The sequence below is a fragment of the Halichoeres trimaculatus genome, unplaced genomic scaffold, assembly GCF_033239565.1.
Source record: "Halichoeres trimaculatus isolate MK-OKI-2021-1 unplaced genomic scaffold, fHalTri1.1 fHalTri1_scaffold_19, whole genome shotgun sequence".
NCBI classification, from domain to species: Eukaryota; Metazoa; Chordata; class Actinopteri; order Labriformes; family Labridae; genus Halichoeres; species Halichoeres trimaculatus.
The window spans coordinates 6,619,724-6,634,501 of NW_027437197.1; the positions used below are offsets into that span (position 1 = coordinate 6,619,724).

Sequence of the window (14,778 nt, forward strand, 5' to 3'; positions counted from 1 at the left end):
CCATGTTGATGTCCAATCCTCATTTTGCTGGTTAATCCTTTTTTCCTCCCCTGGACCTTTTGGCTGGAAGAAAGACCTGCATCTGCTGAAGGTGAGCGTCAGTATTTGCTGCAGTAGCTGCATTTCTCCACTTGGGGTCACTACTTCACTCCACTCCACTTACTGGGCTGACTGCACAGGGAAAGGTGATGAGAGTCCTTCATACTGTCCTCTACTTTCTTTTTGAAGACTGTCTTTTTTTATAGTTTCCTTAATTTAAGAAAAGTGCAGAAAAAAATGTTTCAAGGGGCTGTGAGAAGTTTGAAAGTGATCTTGACAAAGTCTCCCTTGTAGATATATGCCAATCATAATCCACACTTTAAAATGAGATTACCAGTGCCAATATTGCTGGTTACAGGTTATTTAAAATTGCTACTTCTTGGGTCGACCGGGACCAGATTGGTCTATGTCATAGGTCTCTATGACAGCACCCTGCCAGCTGACGAAGTTGGTGACTAATTTTGTAGTGGTGATGGACACAGTAGCCTAACTTTCAGACAGAAAAAGGACAGAAGAGAAGAAGAAAGCTAAACAGGAGAGTGATAGAGCATGAGCTAAAGGCTAAAAGGGCTAAACTGTGATAATGTTCATTCCAACCCACATGCAGCAGTTATTCTGCAGTGGTCTGTTTAAACTTGATTCTGCTCGCTGCACTAAATATAAACGGCTACTAAACTACATACAAACTAACAGTGTTTACTTGTTTTCATGTTAGCCTACAGTTGGCGTCATGGGCTGCCGATAGCACTACATATAGCCAGCTACTACAGCGTTTGCTCGATGTCACGTTTCAACCCGTAGCCAGGTAACTGTACTGATAAATGCATTACCTCAGTGTAAAAAGTTGTCTTGAACAAAGAAAATTTCGATTCGATCTCTATTCAATTCCAAAACAAACACGTCTGGCTAAAAGTAATTTACAACAGTGTGCTTGAGACTCCGGGCCACAAGATGGCAAAGGAGTGGAATTAAAACATATCCTCCTCATAGCATCTTTAAAAAAAGGAAATAAGAAGTATCTGAAAATGTATTAACATAAAAACACACATTTGAGGTAAATACTGTTGGTTAAACCACCTCAAAGCTCTTTTAGATGCCTTTTTTTAAACCAAAACCACCTCAGTGGCTCTATTTGAAGCCGTCTGTTGTATTTTGACCTTTCAAACCCGAGCGCCACTCCACTTTGTAACGTCTGACATTTGAGGCTCAGACAGTGACACAACTGGAGCAACATACACAGCAAATATCCTTATTATTTCTCTAAAGGGATAGAGACACAAAATGCTCAGATGACGCTGAGTCTTTTGCCTGAAACTTGAGACTCCCAGGCTGATGACGAAGTTTATTTCTGTGCTGATCTAGAAAGAGGGTAACACTGTGGCTGTTGGTCACCAGAAACCAGGAGTATTACATAACTCTGACCTTTTGCCTCTGTCTTTTTCTTTCTTTATCCTGACACACCTCTTGAATGTGATGCAGTGAACTGGAGCAGGACCTGCAGGCTGCCCTGGTCTCACATCCGTCCTAAAACAAGAGAAACGTCTCTGTGCAGGTAAGCAGGACTCTCAGGTTGTGCTCTACTGACCCACTGCTGCTGCACGCAGAGGTTTAATGGACAGTGAGTGTTTTATGCAATCGTAAACGAGCCTCACCCGTCACACGCATTCATCCCATCATTCTGACTGAGCAGACATGAAGGAACATGTTAACAGTAATGTGACAGATTTGATCTCATCTTTCTGGATTAAATAGAGCCTGGGAGAACGGAAAGATCTTTGAATCAATATTTAAACACAAGAACACATACTGCAGCTCTGTTTGTTTGTTTGCTTGGATGAAGAAAAGGGGAAAAGAATTTAATAAACACATTAACAAAGATACAAATGAGTGAGAAAACCTCAGGCAGAATACAGACACACACACTCCTCCTCATCCATCTCTTCATGTTTGTTTTCTCACACACATTTCTTTTTACCTTTATCTTCATTTCTATTACTAACTCCCTTAACTGCACATTTGTCTTCCAGGCATTATTTGTCTCTCCACATATATCTGAATGCCCTTACATGCTCTTTCAGCTATTAAATTGGAGGCTTAAGTTGACTGAGGCGATTATTTATTTATGTTTGTCTGCAGCGACCTTCCTCCCAGTCACAACCAATGTTAGACTCCACTGAAGGCAAAGCCTGGCTGCTGGGCAGCTACGATCAGAGCATGTAGAGCTCTGTTTGTGATATGCAGACACAACATTGAGGTGATTAAAATAAAACTACAATAAATTGAGCTGCTGAAGCCGTGTCTTAGAAATGAAGCTGCTAAAGACCTGTCGTTATCCAGCCTCTGCAGATTAACGCATGCTGATTTCTAAATGTGACAGCTGCAGTGGTGAGGCCGTCCTCTCTCTGTTTCAATGTCCTTGTGCGATCCCCCCCTTCAGGATCTGTGAAATACACTGAGAACAAACGATCAGTGGACATGCCTTTGGTCACTTTTTGTTATATTCTTAACTGTTTAGGTTAACTGTGTGACAATTAAGACTCATAATTTTACTCATTTCTATCTGATCCACTTTATTTATATAGAACATTTTAAAAACAATCAAGTTTAACAAAGTGTTGCACAATTTGCATGAGAAAAACATTCAAGAAAGATATCAGCCATAATCAGCCAATCAAGGTCAAATCTATGGAAGTCTGTATCGGTCAAAATACATTACCCCACCCTTGCTCTTAAAACAAGTTTTACTTTGTACTAGGACTGTCACTTCAACGATTAATTAGATTAATTAATTAAACTGCAAATTACCGGGTTATGAAAATTGACTCAAGATTAACTCATTAGCCCCGTTTCCACCAAGTGGTTCAGTTTAGTTTGTCTTGGCCCGGCCCGTATTTTACGGCATCTCCACTGACTAATCCTGGGACAGATCCCCAAATAACCGAGACGAGCGGTCCCACTTTTTGGCACCCTTGTGTACGGGTGCCAGACTAAACCTATCAGATCTCGGAAGGTGGAGCATTTCTCCTGGACGCACACAGTCGTCTCTGAAACAAAGCTTGAACGCACTTCATATCAAAGAGCCACATGGAAATCACAAAGAAGATGGATCTCTGGATGTCTTCCATCCTTGCTCTGTTTTCTGTGTCGTGTTTTTCTTCTTCATTGGATTTATTAGTGGAGTACACTGTGTCATGTTGCTGTTACTTTACTGATGCGGCTATCGGCATCCAGCTTACACATCCCCTACCACAAGGGGGCACCGTTGGCTGTAGAAACCCAAACAGGACCAAGCTTAACAAAGCCAACCTGTACCAAACCATACTGATCTAAACAGGACTGCTTGGTGGAAACAGGGCTATTGGCTGCTAGCCATTTTCAGAGCATCTTGAACGATCTCTCAAGACCCAAATAATATTGTTTTCTATGACTATGTAAACACCAAAACTACCTAAGAAGAGTGGACTCTCTTCTTTAATGTCTCTCTCCCTGGTTTTCCTGCTTTCTCTCTGAATTACTGCGACACATCCACAGTCAGAGCGTGAGCTGCCTGAACTTTCTTGACTTGCAGTGTCTCGCCATGTCTCTGTCATTTCACATCTTCTCCTCATATCCATGCTGAGCTCTCATCCAAAGAGCACGCCGCTCTCACCCACAGTAGTTTACGAGCAGGATTTTGATTGACAAGCTCCCCAAGACCCCGCCTCCCCCTGCTGAAAAACATCTTTTACTTTTATAGAGGTAGTAATTGGTTGCAATCAAAGCGACCACGGGCAGTATTATATTGGCCCATTGAAAAAAAAAAAAGGATTTACAAATTTTCTCTTCTTCGTGTATTGATTTGATTAGTTATGCACTACAATTTTGTAATGTCCTTGAATTCAAATTCTTTATTTGGAGACCTTAAGCAGATATGAGATTAAAATGCAGTTAATTAGATTAATTAATCACAAATCCTGTAATTAATTCAATTTTTTTTTATTGCCTGACAGCGCTACTTTCTACATCTGTGAGTCAAATCTTCCAAAGTAAGAAAGTGCAGAAAGTGTGAACTGAAGGGATTGGGATCAAACCAATGAAGGATAAAAGTGGTTTACCTGGACCTGGAAGTCACAAAATATCTGAAAGGCATTTAGATTTGCTGTTTTCACCAACTCTCTAGTTAACCGCCTTTAAGCTTGTGTTGTTTCAAGCATAAAAATGCAGGTTTTGTATTAAGTACTTCAGTCGATCCCCATCATCTCTTGCTGATGACGAGCAAAGATACTGGATTTAGAACAAGTGAACAAATCATAACTCGTCTGCTGATTGAAGCTACAGCTGGGCGTTGTCCTATGTCCCTCTCACACACACACACACACACACTCATACACACACACAAACAGCCTTCAAAGAGCTGTCCTCTGGCCTGTGACCGTGTTTGATGTCTTAACGTGCTGCACCCTCAGCCCGCAGCGTGACGCGGTGCCCGGACGAATGTGTCAAACTGACATTTATGAAGAAGTTGAGTGAGAGACGGTTTGTGAGCGTTGGGTTCTGGCTGCTGGTGATGTTCAGAGTGACTGTGATTACAGTGCCACCAAACTGCTTTAGTGCCCCTGAGCCAGGAACAGAAGCAGTCGCAGTGGACTGTAGTTGAGTCAGCGGTGACCTGGAGCTGCGATCTGACGTGTCGAGCCCTTCAGAACTAAATGTCTGAATATGCCACATGTCTTCGCCCTTTAAAATGAGTCATTTAAGTCTGTTTTCTGATCCCACACCTCTCTGGGATGGAGTTTAGCTTCAGAAACTAGCAGCTTAAAGAAATCCTTGTCTGAATTTAGCAGCGTAGCTGTTGACATGCTCAGACAGATGTGCTAACAAGTTCTTATCTGACGATCTAAGATATGACTCAAGGTCAGTAACCCTAAACATTGAAATAAGGCTATTGATGAGCCTTTTCACCACCAGTTTGTCATATTAACAGTAATTTATCTTGGCTGCAATTCGTCCTTCATAAAAGCCCAGACAAGTATCACATCACAACACATTCGCTACACATAATTAGCATGAATACTGTAAATAAATACAGCTTAAACACATAGCTCCTTCTGTGGACGGCACACAATCAAACTGTCCATAGAAATTGTGCGATGATCTGACATATCTATTCAGTTTGGCTCTAATTTACATTTCCTGGCTTGGGACTAAATTTGGTATCAGAAATATTATGGTGTTTGTCAAAAACCACCAGCAGGCTGCAGGAAAACAGGAAATGTGGAGATAACAAGAGATTGAACGCAATCCCAGACCCCATCATCAGCCCTCTTGAGACAATCCAATTTTAATGTACTATTTAAAGTGACATGAAGCATAAAGTTCAAGTTAACAATCCTATTTCAAGTTTGGTTTCCCAAAATATGGAAAAACAAATTGTTTTTCTGGCATAAAGACCAGGTTTTCTATGTCAAGAGAACGTGACGCCAGCGTTGATGTGCAAAGGCCTCTTAGCTATTCTTCTCAAATGATGCCTTTGTAATCGTTTTCTTTGTAGTTTTTATGTCTTTTGTCGTAATCAATATTGAATGTTTTGGTATGTGAGCATTTTGATTGATTGGATTTGTACTCGTCGCAAGTGAAACTTTGGAAAAATCGACCTCGGTCTGAAAAAATTAAGGCTGCAATTTCGCTCAATGAATGAATGTTGCTGGTGTGAAAGCTTGCATTGAAAAACAGTTGGTTTTAAGAAAATAAATTATATTAAATATTTGCAGGAAAAATAAAGGTCTGGTGTGCAAAGGGCTTAAACAAGGTGTGTTTTTTTTTTTTTTTTTTTGAAGCAAATGAAAGAAGAGCAGATCTTCTTTTTAACTGCATTTCCTTGATCAAGACAACTTTTTACTGGATACGAAACAAAAGGGTTTTTATTTGTAAAGAAGTTTTTTACCAGGCTATATCTAGTGTAACACACAGCCGGTTGCTCTGAGACGTGTCAGTAACGTATTATCTTAGTGAATCCTCATCATTTCCTGCCACTGCTCATCTACCATCTCCAGCCTCACCAATCAGAGCTAACACAACCTCACTCTTCATTTTATTGATAGACTCAACTTTTTTCCTTCTTCTTTTTGACAGTTAAGCTTCAGTCTCTTGTCTGGGATCTCAGAAATAGCATTTTGAGATAACCTATTTTGGGACTGACACAGAAGTGAGACTTTTTCAAGATCACTTACGCCCTGTTTCCATCAAGCGGTTCAGTTCGGTTCATCTCAAAACATTTTCCTTTGACTAAGGCCACGTTTACGCGACGTTACATCTGAAAACACTTAAACGCAGTGAAAGAAATCTTCGTTTGCACAGATACACTGAGGGACTAAAAATGCTACAGTAGGGATGCCAAGCCTGTAGTTTGCGCTCTAACTGTCTTTTCCAGAAGCCGCTTTTGGGAAATCTCCACCAAAGAAGAGTTTGGCCAATCATCTGGTGAATTGGGGAATACTAAGTGCAGAAGTGGAGCAACAGATGCACATTTTGTTAAAGACAGTCAGCAGATACAGCAGATTGAGCAGCACAAGCACAACACGGTAGTCGGCGACGGTCATAACAAGGGTACTTTTGGACTGGTGTATGCACTTGCGCAAAGCGAAGCGTGACGTCAGCATCCCACTGAAAACGCCGGCTTTCTGTTTACATGGTAATGGTGTTGTCAGTGTTTCAGAAAAATCCCACTCTGGAGGCCATTTTCAAAAGTTTGCTAAAACACTGTTTCCGTGTTAACGTGAGGCAAAAACGCAACAATACTTTTGCGTTTCACCCTGAAACCATTGTCGTGTTAACGGCCCCTAAAACCAGGACAGGTCCCTGAAACACCAACCATACCGTTTCACTTTTTGGTACCCTACTGTATTGGTGCCAGACATACCGATCTTTCCCCAGTAGGTGGAGCTAGAAACACTGCAGTTTGTTGATTGGTCAAAAGAATCATCACTTCATGTTCGACCATAGTTATACAGAACAACACATAACCTTCCCATGCTAAAAATATCTGGTCTTGTGAAGAAAACGTTCTTTACGTTTGGAAAGTGGCGTCACGAAACATTGTTCCATCATTGTGTTTTTTTCTTTAGTGGATTTATTAGCGGGATTCACTATGCCGTCTTGGTCTGTCATGTATGACTTTCCATCAGCCACTTCAGAAGTCACTAAAAGAAGACATTTGTGACCCTCATCAGTAATTAAGACATGAGTAATGCTACAATTTCTCCATCATCTCCACCGTCCCCCCAACAAATATATGTGCACGGCAGACCCACTGTGCAAACCCTCCTGTACCAAAGCCCTCCCCGTTCCCCTCCTGTTCCCCAGAGCTCACCTGAACCAAAAGGTCCTGAAAGATATCACATGAATGTGAAAGACTCAGGGATGAAATGAAGCAGCTCTGCTTTAAAGACGAAGGATTTGAAACAAACAGGAAGTACAGAGCAGCAGCTGGATGAAAGCTGCTTTTAACCATCCCTCAGCCCTCGTTTTCCACTGGGGATACTAAAAACGTCTCAAATCTGTCTTCACAGAAACTCGCACTTTGAATATGCATCATTCTGTTTTTAAGAAATCCAGCTGAGAGTGAGTCTGTTTTGTTGCAGCTTTCCCTCACATTAACAAGGAGGCTCATCACAAGCTGAGAAGATTTCATTTCAGCTCATCGGGGAGTTGGGTGACTCTGTGGGGGCTCTGTGACTGTCAGCGTGTGTGTGTGTGAGTGTGTTTGTGAGTCTGACACTCATCAACATGGTGGGGGGCTCCTTGGAATCGACATGGGCCCTTTGTTAGCCGCTAGCTTAGCCTGCTGAGACAAGGGGGATATGAAGGGAAGATAAACCCTGGATCTGAGGAGATAAGGATTAGCTGATCCTGACAACAGAAGGCAGCTCGTGTCTCTGTATCACATTAGAGGAAGAGAAAGTGGGCACGGGCCCACCTTTCGATGACATCAGGGGGTCTGTAGCTGGAGGTGATGTTGCAGGGCAGGGGGGTCTGTGCTGTATCCTCCAGAGAGCGACCCTGAGCTTGAATTGATTAGAAACCAGGGGCCTGATGATGTAACATCTGTCAGGAATCCAGCCAGAGTGTGACAAACTCACAAAGGGATTTCCTTCCTGTGCAGGCCAGGTCCCAGCATGCATTTGGCTGCTGGTGAAGTGAAGCAGGCCAAACAAACTTCTGTGCAGTTTGTGTTTCTCTTTTGAGGGTCGCAGGAAGCTCAGCTGTTGGCATCAGCTGATTAAACAGTATTTAACTGCTTTCATTCATCGTTTCGTGTCCAGCGTTGTCATTATAAACATATCAATAGTTTATTTTGGGTTTTAAGGAGGATGTGTGTGATAATTGTGACTGTATTTCTCTAAAGTAATTTCCCAGTGATAGTTTAAAACCATCTATGCAAACACTTAATTTCAGCGTGTTTCATTTTTCATGCAAAAACAAAACTCCAGCACTCCAGGAACTGTGAGATATTAATAAGAAGGTTTGGAAACAACTTTAAACTTTCCCCACAGGATAAAAAAACACAGATTGAGTTTGTTAATACCTTTGCTGCTCTAACTACTGCTGTTATTTTTAATTTAATATAGGTTTTAAATGATTTGCACAACATTAAATTTTGTTTTATCAACATTTAACACAAGGCTCTAACTTTTATTGGTTGTTAAAACCTCCTGCCTGCACTCTGCGTGGCTCCAGATGACAAATATATTTAGGGGAGATTTGAGATCTAACTGAACAGCATCATTTAAGATTAATTTACTTGGCGATTTTTTATCATTTGAAGAGTTTTCTCTTATATTTTCTCAGCTGAGGTCAGTGATACACTGTAAACACCAAAGTTCAAATTACTCCATTGGATTAAGCTACGAAAACTTCAAATTTGTTAGTAAGTTCAATTTACTCAAACGTCTGAGTTTTCAGTTGTGAAAATGATGATTTCTGAGTAGATTTAACTTTTGTTACTGCTTAAGTAAGCACAACTTAAAATCATTAGTTTGTGACTGCGTTTTGTAACCGTGAGTGAGGAGGGGATGCAGTCGATGCTCCACATGGCCAAGACTGTTTGTCTGTGGGCCACAGCATGGACCAGCTGCCTATGCTCCTTGTGGCATCGATCAGCTGTCCATGCTCTATGCGGTGTGGACCAACTGTGTCAAAAATATAAATATATCTTTTTACTCTTAATTTCAAGATTAGCCAAAATAGCATGATAGTTCAGACGAACATTTTACCAATTAATAAACTATTAGGCGCACACCGAAAAAGTCAGTAGGTACAAGACCCCGTGTCATGGAGCACAGACCACCAGTCAGTGCCGTGGGGCTGAAACAACCTGTGGCCCCTGAAGAACAATATTTTAAAGTGATACTCTGGGATGGAACAAGTTGGGTCCTATCACAAGGTTTAGGGCAGAAATTACCCCTACAGCAGTGTTTTTGTGCAGCAGAAGCCCAGGGCACACGTACCAAACACCCCCTCCCTGCTCCTCTGCCGGTTTCCTCTGCACTCAGACGGGACCAATTTTTACTTGACCAAAAACACAAATAAACGGACTCCCACAGAAAAAATCTGATATCGGTCTGCATTCACGCTTTATTCAGAGAATTTTCGGTGCGTTACTTTCACACAAAAACATCGCTAAATAAGGCTCTAGTTCTCATCGTGTCTGGAGTGAGGAGGGAACGCTGTGGACATGAGACCCAGCTGAGCTTTAATATGTTATTTAACTTAGTTTTTCCGATCTGCTTCAATTTTTTATTATTACTTTTGTCATTTAATTCATAAGGCACATTTATTGATATCACATCTTTCAGTTTTAAGTAAGGTCAACTTATTATGTTCTACAGTGATCTGCAACATGTTTTAACATTACTTAATATTATAATTTATAACAAATAACCATCAGGTTTATTCGATTAAAGACATTCAATATAATGATTTTCCATAATTATCGTAAGATGTTGAGTTAAATTAACTTATTTTATTACTTTTTTTTTTTTAAGGTAATCAGTCATGGGGGCCATGTGTCATAAAGTGTGTTTTTTTCCACCCATTTTTGTGTGTTTTGCCAAAAAGTCCCATGTATACCTGTAGAGGGATCTCTATACCAGGTTAACACCACTTTGCACAAACTTTTTCTCCTCTGATGACTCTTTAAGTTTCTTAAAAAAAGACTTCAGATAAAGCTTAAACTGTCTAAAACAAATGTTCCAAAAAAGTCTGATTGTACTGTGTGATATTCCTCCAGTTGGCTGAATGTATGAATATTTTACAACCTCTTAAGTTCAGTATTTAAGCTAATATCTAAGTTTCTCTGTTTTATCTTCTCAGTTCACAGTTTCTTACACAAAAGTGCTTCACACTTTAATTCTTCTGTCATAGATTTCCTACTTGGTCAAGACAAAGTCTATTCTTTTGGTTTCACATTAAAACTTTTACTCACAGAGTAAAACATCTCCTTTCTCTCGGACATAATTTGCATTAGTGTGACACTGTTAAAGGAGGCAGACATTAGAGGAAATGTCTCACAGTCTGATAGAAATTCAAAGTGTCATAATGCTCCCTGATCTGTTCCTCTGAGGCAGCGCAGAGGGATTTATAATTCATACATAAAGATTGCATTATTATTTTTCAGTCTTAATCCAAATTGCAACAGGCTTTGCCCTCAACTTGTTACGTCACAGCTGCTTTCTGGGTGCGGACGGACAAAAAGACGCTGGGAGTCACTTTGCTCGGAGAGCCACCGCGTGCCAACACGAATATCTCCGCTGTCATCCGCGTGAAGCCGAGCGAGCGTGGCACAGAGTGAGCGCTGCAGGGCGAGCTGAGCTTCAGGCTGCCTCCGTCTCCGTCCCCCTCCATCCCTCTCTCTCTGCTGGATTTAAAACATCCGCTGTGGTCACATCTCTTTTTGCGGCGTCTCCACGCGCTCTCTCCACCTTCACCATTACTTCCCAAACGAAAACGGACTTTTTAGCACTCGCGTCCCGGACTCTCCACAGGAAGAGGATCGTCGCCGCGGTGGTTGGCATCGTCATGGTTCTGGCTCTCATCATCGCGATTCCCCTGCTGGTCCAAACTTACAAGACGGATGCGCACTACGAGATGATGGGCACGTGCCGGATGATCTGTGACCCGTACAGCCCCAAACCCAGCGCCACGGCTCTGGAGGTCATGCAGGACCTTAGCGCGATCCCGTCCCCTAGCTTTGTTCAAGGGACTAGAGGAGAGCCGGGGCGGCCGGGGAAACCCGGGCCGAGGGGGCCACCGGGTGTACCGGGGCCACCCGGAGCGAGGGGACCACCGGGGGACAGAGGAGACACCGGGAAGGTTGGGTATCCCAGTTTAGGGGGCACCGCGCGCTCAGAGACAGGAGACCCGGGTTCGAGTATGATTGGAGGGGCAAAGATAGCTTTCTACGTGGGTCTGAAGAACCCGCACGAGGGATACGAGGTGTTGCGGTTCGATGACGTCGTCACGAACCTGGGGAATCACTACGACCCCACCACCGGGAAGTTCACGTGCCAGGTGTCCGGGATTTACTACTTTACCTACCATGTGCTGATGCGCGGAGGAGACGGGACCAGCATGTGGGCAGACCTGTGCAAGAACGGACAGGTGAGTGCGCGCGAGACAGCAGCTTTTCACAGAACTGCAAGAAACCACCACAGCAGAGGCATGAACCGGGATCTTTGATAAGTGTCAGCTGGACAAACTTAGCCTTCAGATTATTTCGTTAAATGAGATTTAGATGCATTGCGCACAGTTCGCTTAAATCATCCTTCTGCGCATTTAACTGTCTGACAGTGCATTCATCCTCAATAAGAAGTATTTTATCTAACCTGGGCTCGATAAATGTTTTTATTATTAAAGATGATAAATATAACACAAGATTTTAATGATGACTATGTCTCGATAGTTTGGTGCGTCACAAGAAAAGGCAGAATACATTCAAATATATTATCTTACTGACAAGACACAACAACAGTTTTGCCTCGGTGGCATCAGTTTTGTTCTTGTTGATGTAATAGATAAGCTGTCTTAGAGTTTGTCAGAAGAGTATGTTAAAGTTTACAGTAACTAATACAGAAAAAATGCGCAACGAACAGAGAGTGATCCATCGGGATACCTTTACGCACACAGGCAGAAGTGAAGGAAAGGCCCTAATCGGTTGATGAGTAATATCTTTGGGTTCAAAACTATCATAAAAATAAGAAAAACTTGACTAATGGAGCTGAAATAAAAAGGATTATGGTCTTTTATTAGTTGGATGACTTTTACGCGCAGTTTTGCTCACTGTCTGCTGTTGTGAGTTCATCGTGAGTGTTGTCCTGGGGTGAAGAGGGGCATGTTCATCCGTTTGGATTTAAGTTTATTCCCCTTTCTCTCTGCATTCGCAGGTCAGGGCCAGCGCCATCGCACAGGACGCGGACCAGAACTATGATTACGCCAGTAATAGCGTCGTGCTGCACCTGGACTCCGGGGACGAGATCTATGTGAAACTGGACGGTGGCAAAGCGCACGGTGGGAACAACAACAAGTACAGCACGTTCTCCGGTTTCCTTTTATACCCGGACTAAATATTAAGGGGATAATCACGTGACAGACACACGCCTCTGTCCTAACTCCATTTCTGATCAGAAGTAGGACGCCAACACAGCCCTTATCTCCGTCTTAAAGTCCAACTTCTTCTCATTGAGTCCGGATTATTATGGATTGAATAACTCCACCTGTTCCACTCTAGTCTCTGTGCTTTGCTGATTGTTTTAAGCAACAAGAAACGGTCTGTTCTTCTTTGGAAATCACATTAATGCCTATTCAGAGTCATAGTAACCTCCTCCACTGTTTTGGGACTGTATTCTGGACAAACTGCCTCCACTCCATGGATCCACAGTCTGTGTTTTTGGTGCAGATGTTGCGTTTTCTCTGTGCGTTTTGTGGATTTGAGGATGTTTGGGGCTGAACTGAAACTGTCTCCTGCATTCAGAGGACATTACCGTGTGATGTGATGCTATTTCTGCTATATATATCCTCTATGATCTAAACTTAAGTATTTATGCACTTATTTATCTTAATGAGAGTCAGTGAACCCGTATATAAGCTACAGCCGACTGCCCATCCAGTGTTGCAAAAATGTCTTTATATGTCCTCAGTCTCAGTGTGATCAGTGACTTCAATAAATGACTATGTTTTGTAATAACGAGTCTCCTGTCAGGTGGAGTGAGGATCCTGTGAGGATGATGATGATGAGGAGAAGAAGGGATGTGCAGCGGGACAGTTAATAGAGTTTTAGAGCCAGGAGCAAATCTGAGCAGGAAATTATATTTCACAGATTTCTTCTTCAATCTTCACTTTGTTAATCAGCTGTGTCCTGAATTTAGAATCAACTCTGAGAGAATTTGCTGAAGTTTAGCGTTTTATCACGACCTTTTGACCTGAACATTTCTGAATGTGGTGGAGATAAATAAGGACGTCCACCAAGAAGTTTAAAGGCCAAGAGTTAAAACAGCAGCTGGTTGAATCATGATTTCTTCGTCATCATTGCTTTTAACAGCAGAAGGCGCTATCTGCTTTTGACTACTCATTATTTCCTTTTTCTGTAGCTGGATGGAGGTGAACAGGCATGAAGGCCACAGGGAAATTTTTGCCAACCTTTGGGCCTTAAAAAAAGATATTTGATCAATGTTTTTTTTTTTTTTCATTTATTTTTTTCAGTCTTTTTGTGCCTTTATTTAGAAAGATACCATCATCAGATACCAGATAAAAACTGAAAACAGGATAAGAGTTTGGAGTAACATGCTGGAAAGATGCTACAGGCTGGATTTAAACCTAGGGACAAGGGTTAACGTCAAGCTTAATTTTAGCCTTTAGCTTTAATTAGGCTTAATTTTGCTCAAGATTTTCTCTGAAGTAGATGCTACCAACTTTCAGAGAGCTGATACAACCAACATGTCTGACTGTGTATTCTCCTCTTTAGCTTTTATTCACTTCTGTCAATTTCCTGGAGCAATAGGAAAGGATGCAAAGGCCACAAGAAAGACATGATGGAATAGAGCTGAGTGATTTTGGAATTTAATCTAACCTAATTGCGATTTTTTTTGGACCAATATTGCAATTGTGATTTCACATACATTTTTTTGAGGGTCTGTTTATCTTCTGCTTTAATCACTAAAACAAGCAATAAATCATTCAATCAACAGTATAACCAACACGACAAAGGATACTATCCACATATAAACGCTTCCTTCCTGTGGGCCAGGCCTACATGTTATGATGAAATGAGTTGATGCATGGATTGATGTGAATATCATACCTTTATTTAACTATTACAATCACAGTAGATTATTTACTGATTGATTTGACCACAAGCCTTGTTGACGTGTGATATTTCTTTCCAGAAGAACCAGCACATTAACTTTTGCTGGTTTTAAAGAAGAACAAGTTCAAGTTACTATATCCCCTTTAGGTCTATGTAAATGAAACTCTTTTTTTGTTTTTTAAATTGCAGCTTTTCCAATTTGAAAATTGCGTTGGCTTACATTGCGATTGTGGTTTCAATTCGATTAGTTGTTCACCCCTTCAATTAAAGCACAAATAAGAGTTTATCAGGCAGTTTCTTGTCTAAACTTTGGACATAAACCAGATTACTTACACCCTTAAAAACACAAAGAATTTGCAACTTTATCTCCGGACCATGAATCTTTTCTAGGTTCAATGCAA

General features: G+C 41.6%; 1 protein-coding gene across 1 annotated transcript; it reads left to right on the forward strand.

Annotated features, from left to right (window-relative positions):
* Window positions 1–10,700: 10,700 nt before the first annotated feature.
* c1ql2 (complement component 1, q subcomponent-like 2) lies at window positions 10,701–13,194 on the forward strand. Its single transcript, XM_074694941.1, has 2 exons — window positions 10,701–11,676; window positions 12,459–13,194. The coding sequence occupies exons 1-2, from the start codon at window positions 11,095–11,097 to the stop codon at window positions 12,636–12,638; spliced, it is 762 nt and encodes a 253-aa protein (XP_074551042.1). The 5' UTR covers window positions 10,701–11,094; the 3' UTR covers window positions 12,639–13,194.
* Window positions 13,195–14,778: the final 1,584 nt, after the last annotated feature.

Coding starts and splice junctions, on each gene's coding strand:
- c1ql2 (XM_074694941.1), top strand. CDS start 11,095: ATGGTTCTGGCTCTCATCATCGCGATTCCCCTGCTGGTCCAAACTTAC. Junction 11,677..12,458: donor ACCTGTGCAAGAACGGACAG/GTGAGTGCGCGC, acceptor CTGCATTCGCAG/GTCAGGGCCAGCGCCATCGC.